General features: G+C 32.1%; 1 protein-coding gene across 2 annotated transcripts; it reads right to left on the bottom strand.

Annotated features, from left to right (window-relative positions):
- Nucleotides 1-4,464: 4,464 nt before the first annotated feature.
- Nucleotides 4,465-16,749, bottom strand: LOC143056399 (carbohydrate sulfotransferase 1-like). Of its 2 annotated transcripts, none has more exons than XM_076229488.1 (5): nt 16,722-16,749; nt 16,162-16,343; nt 10,837-10,977; nt 9,538-9,712; nt 4,465-6,520 (listed from the first exon to the last, which is right to left on the bottom strand). In XM_076229488.1, the coding sequence occupies exons 2-5, from the start codon at nt 16,310-16,312 to the stop codon at nt 5,656-5,658; spliced, it is 1,332 nt and encodes a 443-aa protein (XP_076085603.1). In that variant the 5' UTR covers nt 16,313-16,343; nt 16,722-16,749; the 3' UTR covers nt 4,465-5,655. The 2 variants fall into 2 exon arrangements, with proteins under 2 accessions (XP_076085603.1, XP_076085602.1); XM_076229487.1 differs by lacking the exon at nt 16,722-16,749 and adding an exon at nt 16,431-16,713.
- Nucleotides 16,750-18,937: the final 2,188 nt, after the last annotated feature.

Here is an 18,937-nt window from a genome sequence, read left to right as displayed (position 1 = left end):
TCCTTTCCTTTGTTGAGCGATTGTTTGGAAAAAAAATAATGCTATAATGCACGAATTATTCCACAAATTAAATCATATAATTGAGATTCAGCACTGCTTTCATTAGGGAATTGTGAGTAAGTGTTTACTGAACAAATGTTATTTCTAGTTTATCCTGCATAATAACAATCACATAGGCACTTGATGAACTTTAATAGAGCAGGGATACAGGCGATTCCCTGGTAAATGACATCACAAAGTCTCACAAACTTGACGAACATTTAAGGTGAAGGTCATACACCAAAAGTTGTCTTAATTTCCTTTATACTTTTGTGGCACTGTTTTTTTTAATTTATGTTCTCTCATTTTGTGTGATTCATCACTTTTATAGTATTGACATTCATAGATGTTCATACATTTAACATTGGCACAGTTTTCTTTCAAACACTAAAAAAATAACAAGGATTTTATAAGATTTTCATAAATGGCTAGTTAAAACTAAATGTAATAAAAATATGAACAGAAAAATAGGGGGTAGTGGGAATTTGTTTTTCACTGGTACTACATGGATTTAACTAGAGGATTCTGTAGGGGGTAGTGGGAATTTGTTGTCACTGGTTCTACATGGATTAAACTGGAGGATTCTGTAGGGGTAGTGGGACTTTATTTTTACTGGTACTACATGGATTAAACTAGAGGATTCTGTAGGGGTAGTGGGAATTTGTTTTCACTGGTACTACATGGATTAAACTAGAGGATTCTGTAGGGGTTAGTGGGAATTTGTTTTCACTGGTACTACATGGATTAAACTAGAGGATTCTGTAGGGGTAAGTGGGAATTTGTTTTCACTGGTACTACATGGATTAAACTAGAGGATTCTGTAGGGGGTAGTGGGACTTTGTTTTCACTGGTACTACATGGATTAAACCAGAGGATTCTGTGGGGGTTAGTGGGAATTTGTTTTCACTGGTACTACATGGATTAAACTAGAGGATTCTGTAGGGGGTAGTGGGACTTTGTTTTCACTGGTACTACATGGATTAAACTAGAGGATTCTGTAGGGGTAGTGGGACTTTGTTTTTACTGGTACTACATGGATTAAACTAGTGGATTCTGTAGGGGTAGTGGGACTTTGTTTTCACTGGTACTACATGGATTAAACTAGAGGATTCTGTAGGGGTTAGTGGGAATTTGTTTTCACTGGTACTACATGGATTAAACTAGAGGATTCTGTAGGGGGGAGTGGGAATTTGTTTTCACTGGTACTACATGGATTAAACTAAAGGATTCTGTAGTGGGACTTTGTTTTCACTGGTACTACATGGATTAAACTAGAGGATTCTGTAGGGGTAGTGGGAATTTGTTTTCACTGGTACTTCATGGATTAAACTAGAGAATTCTGTAGGGGTAGTGGGAATTTGTTTTCACTGGTACTACATGGATTAAACTAGAGGATTCTGTAGGGGTAGTGGGACTTTGTTTTCACTGGTACTACATGGATTAAACTAGAGGATTCTGTAGGGGTAGTGGGAATTTGTTTTCACTGGTACTACATGGATTAAACTAGAGGATTCTGTAGGGGTTAGTGGGAATTTGTTTTCACTGGTGCTACGTGGATTAAACTAGGATTCTGTAGGGGGTAGTGGGACTTTGTTTTCACTGGTACTTCATGGATTAAACTAAAGGATTCTGTAGGGGGTAGTGGGACCATGTTTTCACTGGTACTACATGGATTAAACTAGAGGATTCTGTAGGGGGTAGTGGGAATTTGTTTTCACTGGTACTACATGGATTAAACTAGAGGATTCTGTAGGGGGTAGTGGGAATTTGTTTTCACTGGTACTACATGGATTAAACTAAAGGATTCTGTAGGGGGTAGTGGGAATTGGTTTTCACTGGTACTACATATTTAAACTAGAGGATTCTGTAGGGGTAGTGGGACTTTGTTTTCACTGGTACTACATGGATTAAACTAGAGGATTCTGTAGGGGTAGAGGGACTTTGTTTTCACTGGTACTACATGGATTAAACTAGAGGATTCTGTAGGGGGTAGTGGGAATTTGTTTTCACTAGTACTACATGGATTAAACTAGAGGATTCTGTAGGGGTAGTGGGAATTTGTTTTCACTGGTACTACATGGATTAAACTAGAGGATTCTGTAGGGGTAGTGGGACTTTGTTTTCACTGGTACTACATGGATTAAACTAGAGGATTCTGTAGGGGGTAGTGGGAATTTGTTTTCACTGGTACTTCATGGATTAAACTAGAGGATTCTGTAGGGGGTAGTGGGAATTTGTTTAATCTATCTTTAGACTTGAGTAAATAGTAAAATACTCCGAGAAACATTCAAAACAGAACGTCCCTTAACAAATTGCAATATGAAAAGCCCAAACCCATCAAACGAACAGAAAATAACAGTTACTGTCGTATTCTTGACTTGGTATATGCATTTCCATATATAAAAAAAACGGTGGATTAAACCTTGTTTTATAGCTAACTAAACTTATCAATTGTATGACAAGTCCCATAGAAAAATAATCAGAATCAAAAGGTACAAACGTCAAAAAGTTGTGGACATCAGTAAACATTGTTTTAATCACTATATAAAAAAAAAATAACAGCGAGAAGACATGTCAGAACAATAAACATTTTTCATTGAGAAAATTAAGAAACCAATAATTAACCGATGTTTAAATTCTAGATAAATGTAAAATATGAAGGAATCTTATAAACCTCGCAAAGGTCGTTACCAGGTGCGTGGACAAGGTAAAAGGTTTATTATACATTCTTCATTACCATTCGAAGCCACACTCTGTCAAAATGTCAAGATCGGGAATAACAAACAATCGGTAAATTTACACAGCAGCAGACTTTTGAGAATATTGGGAAAACATGTCAGTAGGAAATGTCAGTAGGAATGAGTTTGACACAGACACATCATATCGGTTAACTTATTCGTGATGGTGACTATATAACTAATGTAGTGTCGATTTCAGCACGGAAAACCCCTGATAAAATAGGAGAAGTATTGTTAAAACGCATATGTCCTGTATATGAAGCGTACTGAATAGGTATAAAAGGCCAAGAAATGACAAAATCCAAACAATTTATTTGAGTCCATTTGTTTTTAAAAAGATAAAAAAAAAAAAAAAAAAAAAATCCTTCATATAAGCACAGTAACATTTTCAGTATATTTATGGACAAAAAATAACAGCGAGAAGATATGTCAGAACAATAAACATTTGTCATTGAGAAAATTAAGAATCCAATAATTAACCGATGTTTAAATTCTAGATAAAATGTAAAATATGAAGGAATCTAATAAACCTCGCAAAGGGCGTTACCGGGTGTGTCGACAAGGTAAAATATTTATTATACATACTTCATTACCATTCGAATCCACACTCTGTCGAGATGTCAAGATCGGGAATAACAAACAATCGGTAAATTTACACAGCAGCAATATTGGGAAAACATGTCAGTAGGAATGAGTTTGACACAGACACATCATATCGGTTAACTTATTCGTAATGGTGACTATATAACTAATGTAGTGTTGATTTCAGCACGGAAAACCCCTGATAAAATAGGAGGAAGTATTGTTAAAACGCATATGTCCTGTATATGAAGCGTACTGAATAGGTATAAAAGGTCAAGAAATGACAAAATCCAAACAATTTATTTGAGTCCACTTGTTTTTATAAAGATAAAAAAAAATACTTCAGATAAGCACAGTAACATTTTCAGTATATTTATGGCAAGTGGAATTATATATATATACGGAAAATAAAGATGTATAGATGTGAAGACCTCTGTGTTGAGATCCTACAATACGTGTAATCAGTTAATAACCTGGAATACGTGTTGTAGTAGTTGGAATCTTGCAATAAGTGTAAGTAGTTGAAAACCTGAAATACGTGTTATAGTAGTTTGAATCTTGCAATAAGTGTAAGTAGTTGACAACTTGCAATACAAGTAAGAAGTTGAAAACCTGTAGTTGAAAACCTGTAGTTGAAACGTGCGTTTCGTCTACCAAATTTATCGATCATTATATGAACCTCATTCCTTCACAAGAAGTTGATATAGCATTGCATTTGTTTGTGGTAAGCCCTGCAGTGTACATGCAGTGATTGGGACAGTCGTCATTGTCAGTATCAGCTGTTGCGAAAAAGTAAACTAAGGTTCATTTGTTCGCAATTTTCCATCTGTATGAATACAAGCTGAATTTCCTAGTCCGTTAAATAAATAAATACTTATAACAGCATTTTAAAATTGCAAAAGAGCAAGTATTTTACCATTAGGGGGGATGGACTGTTGTGCTTAGAAAGAATTTCTACGGATACAATCGGCAATCCCGTAGTGAATCCGCTACTCTCGGCCGAGATGTGGCAACTTGCTACAGATGCTGACCACGAATTAGTTCGAGTGAAATATAAATAATAATGCCATTATGAACACATTTCAATTTTAATATTCTTGTCCTGTTTACAAAATTAATAAAATAACACAATAACGAGCCCAGTCACTTCTATTATTCTTGTACTTGTCTATAATAAAACCAATATTTCTAACTATAGAAAAATTACATGTGATAATATAAACGTCACAAAAAATATGTCACTTTTTGTGGCGCTGATACATCCGTGTGACTGGTGTACTGACTGTCGTAAATGCATGGGAAGTGTCCATTGTCAACCAACCTTTTGTTTACATGTTGTTTTATATTATTTATTTGTGTATTTCTCTGTCCTAAGTGTTCTTCCGTTTATTTGTACTGTGTTACTATCACGTAATGTTCTCATTCGGACAATATTGTTAACACTGCCATATAAGCGGGATGTTTGGCTAGCCATACAACCAGGTTCAATTTATAATGTTTTTTTTTAAAATGTCCTGTACCAAGTCCGGAATATGGCATTTATTATCAAATAGTCCGTTTCTATATAAGATGGCGTATATTATGCTTGCAGTACAGTATTTCTGTTGTTCCGTAGTTTTCTCCGATAGTTGGCGATCCGGATTTGTTTTCGCCTTATCGATTTATGACTATTGAACAGCAGTAAACCTCTGTTGCCTTTATTTATACGTAGAATTGTTTTATCAAATTTCGAAAAGGACTAACACTTGTGAATTCCATTTGTTGTGCCGAAACATTTCATTTTATCTTCTTCTATCGTATATCTTTTTTTTATCTTTTATTCAAATATCGATTCACAATTTTAAGACTTATAAATATATTTATTAAATTATGATATTTGTCAACATTGTACATTAAGTAGAACATATATAACATGTTAAAATACAATTTTATGTTTATTCAATATGAATATAAATATTTTATACTTTTTCTCATTCAAAATAAATGAATAATTTAATTTTCAGTTACAACACTATAAATATAATCTGATGTACAGTAGTTATCGTTTGTTTATTTAATTTATACGTGTTTCTCGTCAGTCTCGTTTTTTATATAGATTAGACCGTTGGTTTTCCCGTTTGAATGGTTTTACACTAGTAATTTTGGGGCCCTTTATAGCTTTTTGTTCGGTGTGAGCCAATGCTCTGCGTTGAAGGCCGTACATTGACCTATAACGGTTTATTTTTATAAATTGTTATTTGAATGTAGAGTTGTCTCATTGGCACTCACACCACATCTTCCTATATCTATATATGAATTATATTAACCGAATTTGATTCAGTTGTATACGATATTCATGACACATGTCTTCATACAATTTGTATTTGTTTTTCCGAAATTGCTGCAACATTGATTGCAAGTCAGAAAATCCAAGACTTTTGTATAAAATTTTACATTCCTTGTCAATTAGTTTAGACACATTTTGTGAAAATCTAGTTATCCACTTTGTTGATATGCTTAAAGAATTTCCCTTTTGCGCACCAACTATCCCTTCCTCGGTTTTATTTCCTTGTGTATGTCTTTGCAGCCAAGTTGTAACACTATCTGTATAAACTAGATTCAAGTAATTGTATAGCATTTTTGTCACTGTCATTGGATCCGTGGCAAGACATTCATATTTCAAAACAAACGCACCTTGTTTTGTTTGATTATTGTCATTATTAGTAATGACATCTTTATACATTCTGTCACACAATGCGTATGCTGAGGTTTTAATACTTGTAATATCGACAGGGGCATTTTTCTCAAAAAAGTAAACATCTCGCGAATTTAAAATCGCCCTTGGATCTCGTACTAGATGTACAATTTTGAGATGAGGAATTCCACTTAAAATATCAATTAAAATATTCAACGACATCCGAATGGTTTTGATCAGAATGGTGTTTGATCTATTGCAGATATCTTCCAAATAACGAATACATTTTCGTTTCTTTACCAAATCTCTTGAATTATTTGAGCTTTTGGGTTTGTAACATTTGTTTAACCTTGACCTTCCAGTGAGGCTTTCAAATTTCCAAAACGAGGCAAGAACATCTGCTGGAAGAAGTGACATTTTGCAGCTAAAAATATTTTTGAATATTTCAAAAGTTGTATTTCGGCTTTCAAGTTTATCTAATGTGTATCTGAAATGATGAAAATACCAGAATTATGACCCTAAAGAACAAGAATGTGTCCCAAGTACACGGATGCCCCACTCGCACTATCATTTTCTATTTTCAGTGGACCGTGAAATTGGGGTCAAAACTTTAATTTGGAATTAAAATTAGAAAGATCATATCATAGGGAACATGTATACTAAGTTTCAAGTTGATTAGACGTCAACTTCTTCAAAAACTACCTTGACCAAAAACTTTAACCTGAAGCGAACGGACGAACGGACGAACGGAGGCACAGACGGACGGAGGCACAGACCAGAAAACATAATGCCCCTCTACTATCGTAGGTGGGGCATAAAAACAATAAGACATAAAAAACATGCTAGAACATAGATTTTTTTTAACCTTAGCCGTATTTGGCACAACCTTTTTGTAAATTTGGGTCATCAGTTCTTTTCAACTTTGTACTTGTTTGGCTTTCTTTACTATTTTGATCTGAGCGTCTCTGGTGAGTCTTATGTAGACGAAACGCACGTATAGTGTATAAAATTATAAGCCTGCTTCCTTTCATAACTATTAGTATGTCGAAATGTCCTATTGTAATGTTTATTTATGTTTTTCACTGTCTATAATGTTATTGCATTTTTTTGTACTGGAGTCATGTCATGTAGTTTTATCGTTTTAGTGTTCTATTTAACATTGCCATAAAAGCGCGAGATTTGGCTAGCCACAAAACCAGGTTTAACCCACCATTTTATCTTAAAATGTCGTGTACCAAGTCTGACAAATGGCAGTTGTTATCTTATAGTTCGTTTCTGTGTGTGTTGCATTGTCATTTTTGGCAAGTACTAACACATAGTATCAAATACAGACCCTAATCCACTTGAAATATTGTAACTTTTTTTGCTAGCTCTCTTCGTGTTTGATTTTTTGTGCCTTTGGTTTCTTTTTTTTCTTTTATTTCCATGTTTAACGCGTGTTTTAGATACATTTCACATGTATGGTCCGTAATTTTATTTTGCACATTGTTTATAAATTTGCATGAATATTGTGTAGGTGTTTTTAGGCTATTTATTTTTGTTGCACCATTTCTTTTTGCTCTTACAAATTAAAAACTTAAATAAAATAGCATTCAAGCAAAGTAATATTTTACACTAAGCCAATAACCAGTAAAAAGAGGAAAGGATAAAACCTTAAGCTGGACATATACATTAAAAGTAATTGAAAAAAATAATAATAAATATCTTATTTTGAATACAATGGAAGGTATATTACAGATATACAACATATGTTTATACATCCGTTTCAATCGAACGAGTCGGTTTTTTTTTTAAATTCAAATTTAAAAGTCTCAGTTTATGATTAAGTTGTATCACGGCAAAATTTTATTCCCTTTATTACTCCTGTCACGTTTTTTACTCCAAGCAATTTCAATTGTATCGTCTTCTACGAATGTTTCAGAATACGTGACATACAAATACTTTTCGATTGGGGCGCTCAGCATGAAGATTTTTATAATGCTTTATTTTTCCAATGGTGGAAGAGCTCAATATAAATCATGTTTATTACCAATGCCCGTGAATTTGATTGTCCGTCTTGAATATGTCTTTTGTACTTTGATTTATATTTTTGTATGGGTCATAAACACGATAAACAACAAGAAGAACAGTTTTCGTGTTGAATCATTTGGTTGGTATATCCAGAAACCCAACCTCAGCATGTGTCGCTCACCTAGGTCAATGAGCATCTCACATTACGGACACTCTCCAACATTTAATACTAGAACATATGTCATGACTTAACTCGCTTTTTTGTTGAACTTGTATTGCTGATTTTATTTCTGTTCTGTTTCTCTTTATCTTCTATAATTTTGCCCCAAACAAAAGACAAAAAGTGAAAAAGAATCGTCGTTTAATGCATTCACTAATATAAAAGTTTACCAACGATTGCAACAATACCAACTTATCTGTATATCTTATATTGAGAGTATTATTTTCCATTTAAAATTTCTCTCTATCTGCTATATTTTTGAAATACTGGAAAATAATACTAAAAATTGGTATAGATCGTCTTTTCAGATCAGGAATTCGATAAATTGTCAAACCAAAATTGTTTGCAGAAACTTTCTATTTTGAATTTTCCTTAAAATTTGTTTTTTGTTTTGTTATTTTACTTTGTGCAAAATATTTTTCCTCGGTAACCATTCTGGATGATTTCATGTCCAAATGCACATATGGAATAATAAAACTAATACCGTTTAAGTAAGTAAATTAAGTCTGGTCGGAAAATTAGGGGTTGATGATGCAGCAAATTCCAGTAGTGACGTCAGAAGTGACTGGTTATAGTATCGCAAAATGTGTTCAAAGAGAAAAGGAAGCTACGTATTTGTATAAGTTGTAACAAGATCGTCTAGAGTACACGAACAAAAACTATATGTTGTAACAGAAATTGGGAACTATTCGTTTCTCGTTGCTTCTGATGAGTTTATATACAACTACGGGGTCGATACCACTTCTGTTGGAGTTTTGATTTCCCCGAGGGTATCACCAACCCAGTAGTCAGCACTTTTGCGCTGACATGAATTATCATTGATATGGACTTATTTATTAACTGTTTTCAAAACTTTTGAATTTTTGAAATACTAAGGCTTTTCTACCTCAGGAAAAGAATACCTAAGCTGTATTTGGCTAAACTTTTAAGAATTTTGGTCCTTAATGCACTTCAACTTCGTACTTTATTTGGCTATTTTAACTTTTTTTTATTTGAACGTCCCTGATGAGTCTGTTGTAGAAGAAAAGCGCGTCTGGCGTAAATACAAAATTTAATCCTTGTATTTAAGATGAGTTTATTTATGGTACGTTAAACCACAACAATGCTTTACTCTAGGTACGTGAACCAACATCTACATGTTGATTTAAAGAATATGTCAAGTATGCTAAAAGAAGATGACATTTTACGATACATTGGATAAGATGAACGGATTCTTCCATTTCTAAAAAAAAAGTTCCGGATTATTACAAGAAGACATATTCAATGATATTCACCTGCATCCTCCATCTCTCGTACATACACTATCTTTTCTTCTATACTGCTGATGGTATATACCATGAAAAGGTTCAAAAACGAAGAAAACATTCTTTCCTTGTTGAATTAATTCTGATGTAAAAGTTGATCCACTGCGCATATACGATGCAATTATGATTTTGTTCTTTACTCCATCTATACAAAAAACAAATTAGCAATAAAAATCAACAAAAAATCAAAAATGAAACAGACACAGACCATGCAGACAGAAAAAAGTTTTATATAGCAAAGGTAAAATGTCTGTAGACTACGTCTAACCTTTATAGATGCATTATGTTTTGCAGTTTCCGCGAATGCTTAAAAAATATATTTTCATCAACCGACTTTCTAGTAAAAGATTAATATTATTTAATATATAATCGTTGCATGGTCTGCATGTACGCGACACATGGTTCACATGACCTCATTTGAAGGAGAAGTTATAAACATCAAGTGTTCGTGCATAAACGTGGTTAAGTCCGTTTCTCATAAACAATGTGTACATTATATTTATTTGGTGATGAATATGTTTGTTAAAGTGCATTTGACCGCCTAACAGGGTTCATCTAACCTTCACTTTTCTGTATGGTGTATTGGTCAACGATGATTATTTTGGGTGGCTATGTCGGTTTCTCGGGTTGTATGGTGCAGGAGTTCAATATATTATTTGGTGTATGAAATGATGACAATGTGAACATAGATAATAAAATTTTTACTTCATTTTAATTGGTCATTTGTCAATTTTAAAGTTATGTTATGTCCGTTTCTCAATACTGTAAGAGAAAGGTCACCTATGTCTGATATATGTATATGATTATTACGTCTATGATCGTAAGGTTAACAAGTCCACATCACAGGGTTACTCTGACCATGACCTTATTGTTTCAGTTCATTGATGAATGTAAATTTGTCGCGGTTGGTCCTTGTTGAAGATAATATTTAATAGTTCAACTTAATTTGGTGTATTGGATGATTGTACTTGTATATATGTCTGTCCGGCACAGTTGTTGACCTCAAATCTGTGTATGTTTATGTGTATGCGTGTGTGTGTTGATATATACTTATATCCGGCTTCTGTCTATCAGTCTATATGTCTAGAACAGTAATTAAATTAAAAAAACACCTAATTATTAAACAACACTTGTATATCTTAAAACACCTTAAATTCACCCCCACCCCCCAAAAAAATTAAAAATAAAATAAAATAAATAAAATAAATACAATTAAGACAAACAAACAAAAAGAAAGAAAAAAAAAACCAGTAAAGACAACAAACAAACCTTTATTTTGAAGGTGTTGATGAGTCATGAAAGGCATATTTGTATTATTGTTCACTTTGGTCACAATTCCACAAACCATTTTTGAATTTAAATAATCATGAACTACTTGAAATGTCTTTTTATATTCATGAAGTAAGGTTCCTGCAAACAATAAAGAAAACAACATCAATCGTCTATACTAATGCAATATACGTTTAATGAATGATACAATTTGTTAAATAAATAAGGCCGTTAGTTATCTCGTTTGAATTGTTTTACATTGTCATTTCGGGGCCTTTTATAGCTGACTATTCGGTATGGGCTTTGCTCATTGTGGAAGGCCGTATGGTGACCTATAATTGTTAATTTCTGTGTCATTTTAGTCTCTTGTGGAGAGTTGTCTCATTGGCAATCATACCACATCTTCTTTTTTTTATATAAGATTTAAGATAAATTTGATTACAAGTTGAATACTGGATCCCAGTATGAAGTATGGTGGTCCATCGTTTCTTTTATTCTTTAATTTTATAGACCATTTTTCTCTCAAATTTGTAATATATAATCCTATAGACCACAGTCGAGTTTGTCCTTTACTGGAAAAAAACCTCGTCGATTATGCGCGCCTTTGTGACGCCATTTATCCAGATATTTGGGATCGCCTGTATCCCTGCACTATTAACGTTCATCAAGCGTCTTGGTGGTCCTCACTGTGCAGGATAAACTAGAAACAATGTTTGCCTTGTAGGCACTTTATTATAAGAAATGGTGACTATCAATTATGAGAATTGAATTTGCCGAATGATTCGTGCACTATAGCATCATGGTTTTCCAACCACTAGCTCAACATTGGAACGGAAATGACGATGCCTCTAAATGCACGAATGATGTTCACTAAAACTAAAGTTTTTGACGGAAATGAATCGAACTCGAAAGTTGTCTATTGATCTCTAAGTCTACTTTGTCCTTTTTTGTCTATTCTTTATTTTTATTAATCTTGATTCTATACTTTTTTTTGCATTTTTCTGTTTTCTGTTAACCCTATACAGACGCCTTTTAGTATTGTTGGTGATATCCTGTTATACTTTGTTATGTATTTCCAAAATGTTACCATTATAAGATATTCAAAATCATGTCGTAGTTAATATAAAATCAAAAGAATAGATAAACATTATATATAAAAACACTTAATTCCACAAAATGTTGTTGTTCTAAAAATGATGTTTAAAAAAAACAAATTAACATATTCCTGGCCATGTTTTTATATACATTAATTTAATATAAATATGCTGCATAAGTCTCTATTCTGGACCAGGATATCAAATACAGAATATGTAATCTTATTTGTAAATACAAAAACAATCACCTATGACTTTTGCAAAGCCTTCATGCTAGGAATAAATAATCGTCTTCACTTTTTATATCTATTTTAAATTTCATTTTTTTAAACAAGTGCATCAAGGATTCAATTCAATATACAGAGAATAATAATATGCTTTAAGGAAGTATGTGTCGCTGTGTTATTATATTAAGGTATATAGAGTAACATGTATGTGATATTCGTAAAGTAGGGGCGAAATATACCAAAGGGACGGTCAAACTCATAGATCGAAAATAAAATGACGTCATGTCTAAAAAAAGAAAAAGACAAACAGACAGATAATAGTAATCAAGACACAACATAGAAAACTAAAGACTAAGCAACACGAACCCAAACAAAAACTGGGGATGGTCGCAGGGGCTCCAGAAGGGTAAGCAGATCAGGATCATATCATGGATCGGGATAATAACGTATCCATTTATCAGAGTATCAAAGTAATAAATACACAGTATTCAGTAATAAAACAAATCGCATTTAGTTTACAGTGTCACACCTTCCCCCAAAGAAAGAAACAGACTAGAAAAAACAAACAGCACCGCTTAACTACAGTGGGATTTGATAGTGATCACTATAATTTTACGTCTTCCGAATTAGAGTTGTCACTGGGTTTGTACTTGCAAAAGCAACACGACGAGGGCCAAATGTGGAGAAGGATCAACTAGCCCTTCTGAAGCGTATGATATCAACCCAGTTTTGGCGGAGTTCCTTTCAGTCTAGTTTTCTATCGTGTTTTGTACAATTTTTTTTTCTGTTTGTCTGTTGATCTTTTGATCATTTTTAGCAATGGTGTTGTCAGTTTATTTCCAATTTATAAGTTTGAATTTTCCATTGGTATCTTTTACCTCCCCTTTAATAAATCAGATTTAGTTAAAATATCAGTACTTATGAAATATATTGTTTTGTAAGGTAGTGTATAAGACTTCAAATGGTGCTTTCTGTTTTTTAATTTATTTCATGCAATTTGGCGTACTAAATTATAATCCTGATACTTTTGATAACTATTTACTTACATTATCATTCACTATTTTCATCATATACTGGATGATATACACGAGAATGAGACACAATGATAATGGTATACATGTATATTCAAAATATGAATGAATGATTATTTCATACAAGAAATTAAAAAAAAAATCCTTAATGTTCATTGTTTTACTATGGTAATTAATAATACAAAAGAGATCAGTAACACATAAGATTTGGAGATATATATAACAAATAGTTTTAAGGACAATTTAACGATACATTCAAACTAAATGAAAGTTTATTAGTTTTTATAACTCTAATCTGTTATATTAAATTCAACCTATGACAACATTTTTGATAAAAATTGTAGACCTAAATTGTAAAAGTTGGCATGTTTTCTGTCTTGGATCAATCGGATGAGGTAAGCCCTTTTTGTCTGACTTTTATAATTATTTCTTATATTATGTTGGGCTCTCCTATGTAAGACAAACTGTTACACCACATTCTTTATACACCTGTTTTAAGTCATGAATCAAGAAGTTGAGTTGTTGTTTCATATTTTTTATATTTGTTTTTCGTAAAATGTTGTGTTATAAATACGCCGCTATTTTTTTTCAAAAATATTGTTTCATATTTTTTATGTCGGTACCTTTTATAGTCGAATATATGGTATAACTTTTTCTCATTTTCGAAGGTCGTACATTCATTTCATTTGAATTTTGGTTGATGTGCAGATATTTTGCAAGTCATTTCAGACCTAAAACTTTGATATATAAGGATATAATTTAATTTTGGATGTAACGCGTCTTCTGATTGGCTGACGTTATTTTGTTATCAGACCATAGACATAATTTAGTCATGTGACCGTGACGTCATCAACGTTTTTTCGTGGTTTTCTACGGTTTAAAATGGAATTTAGAATTAAATTATAAGAAATGACTGTAATATTTTTTCTGTCTATTCGAAATAACATAAAAAATGTGGTGCACACTGTTAAATAACCCGCTACGCGCGTTATTCAGTGTGCACCACATTTTTTATGTTATTTCTTCATAGACAGAAAAAATATTAGTCATTCCTTTAATATCATAAGAAAAACGTATAACAAATAAACCCTAACTCCAAGGTAAATTGAAAAGGGAGGTCCACAAAGACTAACAAAACCAAACGTTATCAAAGACATTCAACTTTGTACTTGTTTGGTTTTATATTTTTTTTATCTGAGCGTCACTGATGAGTCTTATGTAGTCTTACGCGCCTGGTGTATTGAATTATAATCTTGGTACTTTTGATACATAAGACTCATCAGTGACGCTCAGATCAAAATAGTTATAAAGCCAAAAGCCAAAGTACGGTCTTCAACGTTTAATTAATTAATACGGAGCAATGGCTCACAACGAGCAGCAAGCTATAATATACAATAGATAAAAAAAAAAAAACAACTGCTGAACATCCGATTCCTGACTTAAGAACATATGTCCATAGTTGTTTGTGTAAGTTAAGTGGATGGCTCGTTATCGCCATCCAAACTTTTCATTCACAATTATTATGAATACAATCAAGGCCTCTACATCTGTTGATACTTTACAATCAGCGAAGAAAAAACTTACAATTTTTATATTAAGTTTTTGACATCTAATCGATAAGACAAAATTGAAATCTATAGAATGCATAGAATACACGAGAAGGAGACCTTGTAGTATTTAAAAAAATCGCCACGTGAGGAAATAAAAGAATGTTAGCAATGGGGAAAAGATATCTTTATTTTTCATACTCTGTACGTGTTGAAATTATTCTAATAAAAAATGGTGTTCAAATATTGGATGATATTGACTACTAGAAAACAAGCTATATGTTCTTTAGGCATCATGCATACTTGATGAAATCGAGATTATTACCCTTCACATAGAAAGACCTCATAGAAAATCCATTCAATATATTTGATAAACGGGAAAATTTTACAACAACTTAATGTAAGAATTAAGGACACATGAAGAGTACGGAGAGATAGTGCAAAATCAATTACAACTAATAGATAATCATGTTCTTAGTCAGTACACCTCCAACAGAGTTAGCGTAAAATGTCATAAACACTCCGAAAAGCTTATGACTTTGACCAATACCAAAATATAAGTAAACAATATTAACAAGGGCAAGAGTTCGAATAATCGTACACATATAGATATTTTTCGTTAAGTTGCTGTCTCATAAACATATAGCCCATATCTCCGTAACACCGTTGTAAGTATTTCATCGTAGCATAAGTTAATAGTGAACATATAAACTGAATTGTAACAGTTTTGGTATGAGAGGTTACCATGGAAAATGCATAGAAAAGAAATAGTGAACACTAAGAAAATTAAAAGTTTAAATGGTTAAACAAATAAAGCATCAATATGACAAACGAAAATATTGTATACAACTATGCATAATCGGAAACTAGGAAATATAATTATTGATGTACACGTCTTAAGTAATTATTTACCATAACTGATAAAAGGCTCACATTGACTGCAATAGTTACTCACACGATGTTAACAATGACCGGGTAGACTGTTATTTCAATCATTGAAAATGTTGCTATTCCTCCTGGGTTAACGAGTCAGGAATTTGGCCATTGTTATATTATTGTTCGTTTCTGTGTGTGTTACATTTTAACGTTGCGTCGTTTGTTTTCTCTTATTTTTGAGTGTAATTTCCCATTGCGATAAGACGTGTCACGGTACTTGTCTATCCCAAATTCATGTATTTGGTTTTGATGTTATATTTGTTATTCTCGTGGGATTTTGTCTGATGCTTGGTCAGTTTCTGTGTTACATTTTAGTGTTGTGTCGTCGTTCTCCTCTTATATTTAATGCGTTTCCCTCGGTTTTAGTTTGTTACCCCGATTTTGTTTTTTGTCCATGGATTTATGAGTTTTGAACAGCGGTATACTACTGTTGCCTTTATTTAACGAAGTCATTATAAAAATTGGATCTATTGAAAAAATCTACACTTACCTCCGAAAACTATAATACCAACAAAAAACATTATTGGCACCACTTTTAACCTAAACAATCTAGTAATGAGATTCCTCATCATGTTATATGAAGTACAATGTCGTCCCGTCGTAACTTGATTTTGAACATTCATTTCTGTTTCATTTTCCATTACAGTAGTAAATAATTCAATATCAATTCACCTGGAAAAAATAATATTTTTAAAATTTTCATTTATTTTTTTGAACGTAAGAAAGTTCATACTGATGTACATACTAATAGGTACTTACCGTGTTGATTTGCATTGTCTCGGTGCTTTTGATGTTAATGCAATTTCCTCTGTTTTTGTTTGTATGTCTCGATATGTAAACTCTCAATCATTTCTCGAGATTTGGACATCGAGAACTGCTGTTGTCTCTATTATATGATGTAATAGAAATTACTTGTTACATAAAAACTAATAAGACTGTTGTATTCCAAGTTATATTCTTGTATATTTCTAAACAAAATCAATCAGTGTCAGAATCACATTTTCATTGAAATTTTAAAATGTACTAATGATCGAAAGTATGTTTACGTACACTTCTGTGACACGTTGCTATCTTTAACTTATACATAACAGATAACTTTAACATTTGATGATTAAAGATAAGATCAGAAAAATCAAAATGAAAGAGGCGTGGCTTGTTTTTCTGGTTTTGTAAAAGCTTATCAATCTGTTCTAAAATTATCAATATCAGCTCGTCGAGTTCTACCAACATAACTTTTTATTTCTAAAAAACATGAACCTTAAATGCAAATGACAGATGGAAGTTATATTTTTTTCTGTTTCGGCATAAGAGTATTCATTTTGTTACTATACACGAAGTACATTTTAAGCAAAAACACGATTATATAGACTATATTACTTATGAACTTAAATTGAGACTCCATTTAATTTTTTTTTATCGTTTTTAATATTGAAACTTTTTCTTAAAAAAATTCTAACTTTTCTATTTTTTTGGGTAATATTTCTATTTATCACGAGTAAACAAGTGAAATTAAAAAATAACAAACTTATAGACATAAATTAAGCATTATTGTCTAGACCAGGATTTTTTTTATGTCGAAAAACATTTTGTCTTTGATAATAATACGTACTTAGACTTCTTAAGAAATTATATAATATAAGATCCTCCTTGTTCTCCACCTGATATGTGAGATACTATTGTTCGAACAATACAAAAAGATGTATATTAAGTGTGTACCGAGTTTTTTTTATTGGACATTGCTTACGAAATGAACAACGAAAATAGTTATTTTACCTCATAATATCATTTATATCGTTCGCTCGAGAAAACTAGCATATTTGAGTAATTTACCAATCGTCATAAAACCATTTATTTCAAATTTCAATATTTTCAAATCGCAGGTTTCATAAGGAAATTGGCTCGTTAAAAAAGCATTATTAATGAAAAAGCAAGATGTCGTACCTTTGAAATAATTTGCGATTTTCATATTTTTATGAATGTGCCATGATAGTAAATACATGTTCATATAATAAGTATATTATTTCATTATGCGAATGAAAAAGTCGATTTTACCCAAGATGTTTCTTTTCTTTAATAATAGACGCCATTTTCTCTTCTTATTCTTAATTTTTTTTTTGGAAGAAATGTGAGATTTTTCATTATAAAAGTGCATGGGGCCATTTTCCCAATGATAACGTCATCGTAAAACGTTTTAATAAAGATTTATAGAAAAGGCGAATTTAAGCAAGTTGTTTCTTGTCTTAATAATAGAGGCCATTTTCTTTTCTATTTTTAAAAACTTTTTTTGAAATGTTGGAATTTTCATCATTATAAAAGTACACGGGGCCGTTTCCCCAATGATTACGTCATGGTTACGTCATCGGAGTCATTAATCGTTTTACGAAAGATTCACCAAAAAGTCGATTTTAAGTAAGATGTTTCTTGTCTTAATGATAGACACCATTTTCTCTTCTACTTCTTAAACTTTTTTTTTTACTAAGTGTTAGATTTTTCATTAAAAAAAAGTACATGGGGTCGTTCTCCCAATGATTACGTTATGATAACGTCATCGTTGTCATTAATCGTTTTACTACATTGTTCAAATATTCTTGACTCTCTCGACATTCAAATGTGCACTCGGCTACTCTTTATAGATCTCTATTATAAATAATGCTTCTCACGGATACAGTTTCAAACATTCTAGGTTTGTAAAAGGTTTGGATTTGAGCTTTCCTGATGAAGTTAAGCAGGAAAATGCCTCAGACGCCCTTTATTTATAAGTGTCATTTTCAAAACTGTATTCAAAACTTTGCATTTATGGAATATTAAGGATTTCTTTTTTTACCTCAGGAATAGATTACCTGAGCTGTATTTGGCAAAACTTTTAGGATTTTTTTTGTTCCTCAATGCTCTTCAACTTCGGACTTTATTTGGCTTTTTTTTACATTTTTTTATTTTAGCGTCACTGATGAGTTAATTTCAATCCTGGTATCTATGATGAGTTTATTTCATATTCGTTAACAAATTGTTAACTACGTATATATTTTTCAGTTATTCTTGACTCCCTCATACAAATTTGGACCCGGTCATTCTTTATAGAGTCAATTAGGAACATGCCTCGGACGCCCTTTATTTATATGTGTTATTTTCATATTCGTTTACAAATTGGTATACTTTTTTTCAGTTATCTTTTCATGTGCAAATGATCACTTCTTTCCGAATCATACTATAACTGTGTATTTCGGTACTCATTTCTGTCTTTTAATAAAAAAAACTATCAATTTCTA

The sequence above is a fragment of the Mytilus galloprovincialis genome, chromosome 13, assembly GCF_965363235.1.
Source record: "Mytilus galloprovincialis chromosome 13, xbMytGall1.hap1.1, whole genome shotgun sequence".
NCBI classification, from domain to species: domain Eukaryota; kingdom Metazoa; phylum Mollusca; class Bivalvia; order Mytilida; family Mytilidae; genus Mytilus; species Mytilus galloprovincialis.
The sequence above is the reverse complement of the archived record's forward strand: the minus strand, read 5'-3'. Positions and strand labels throughout refer to the sequence as shown.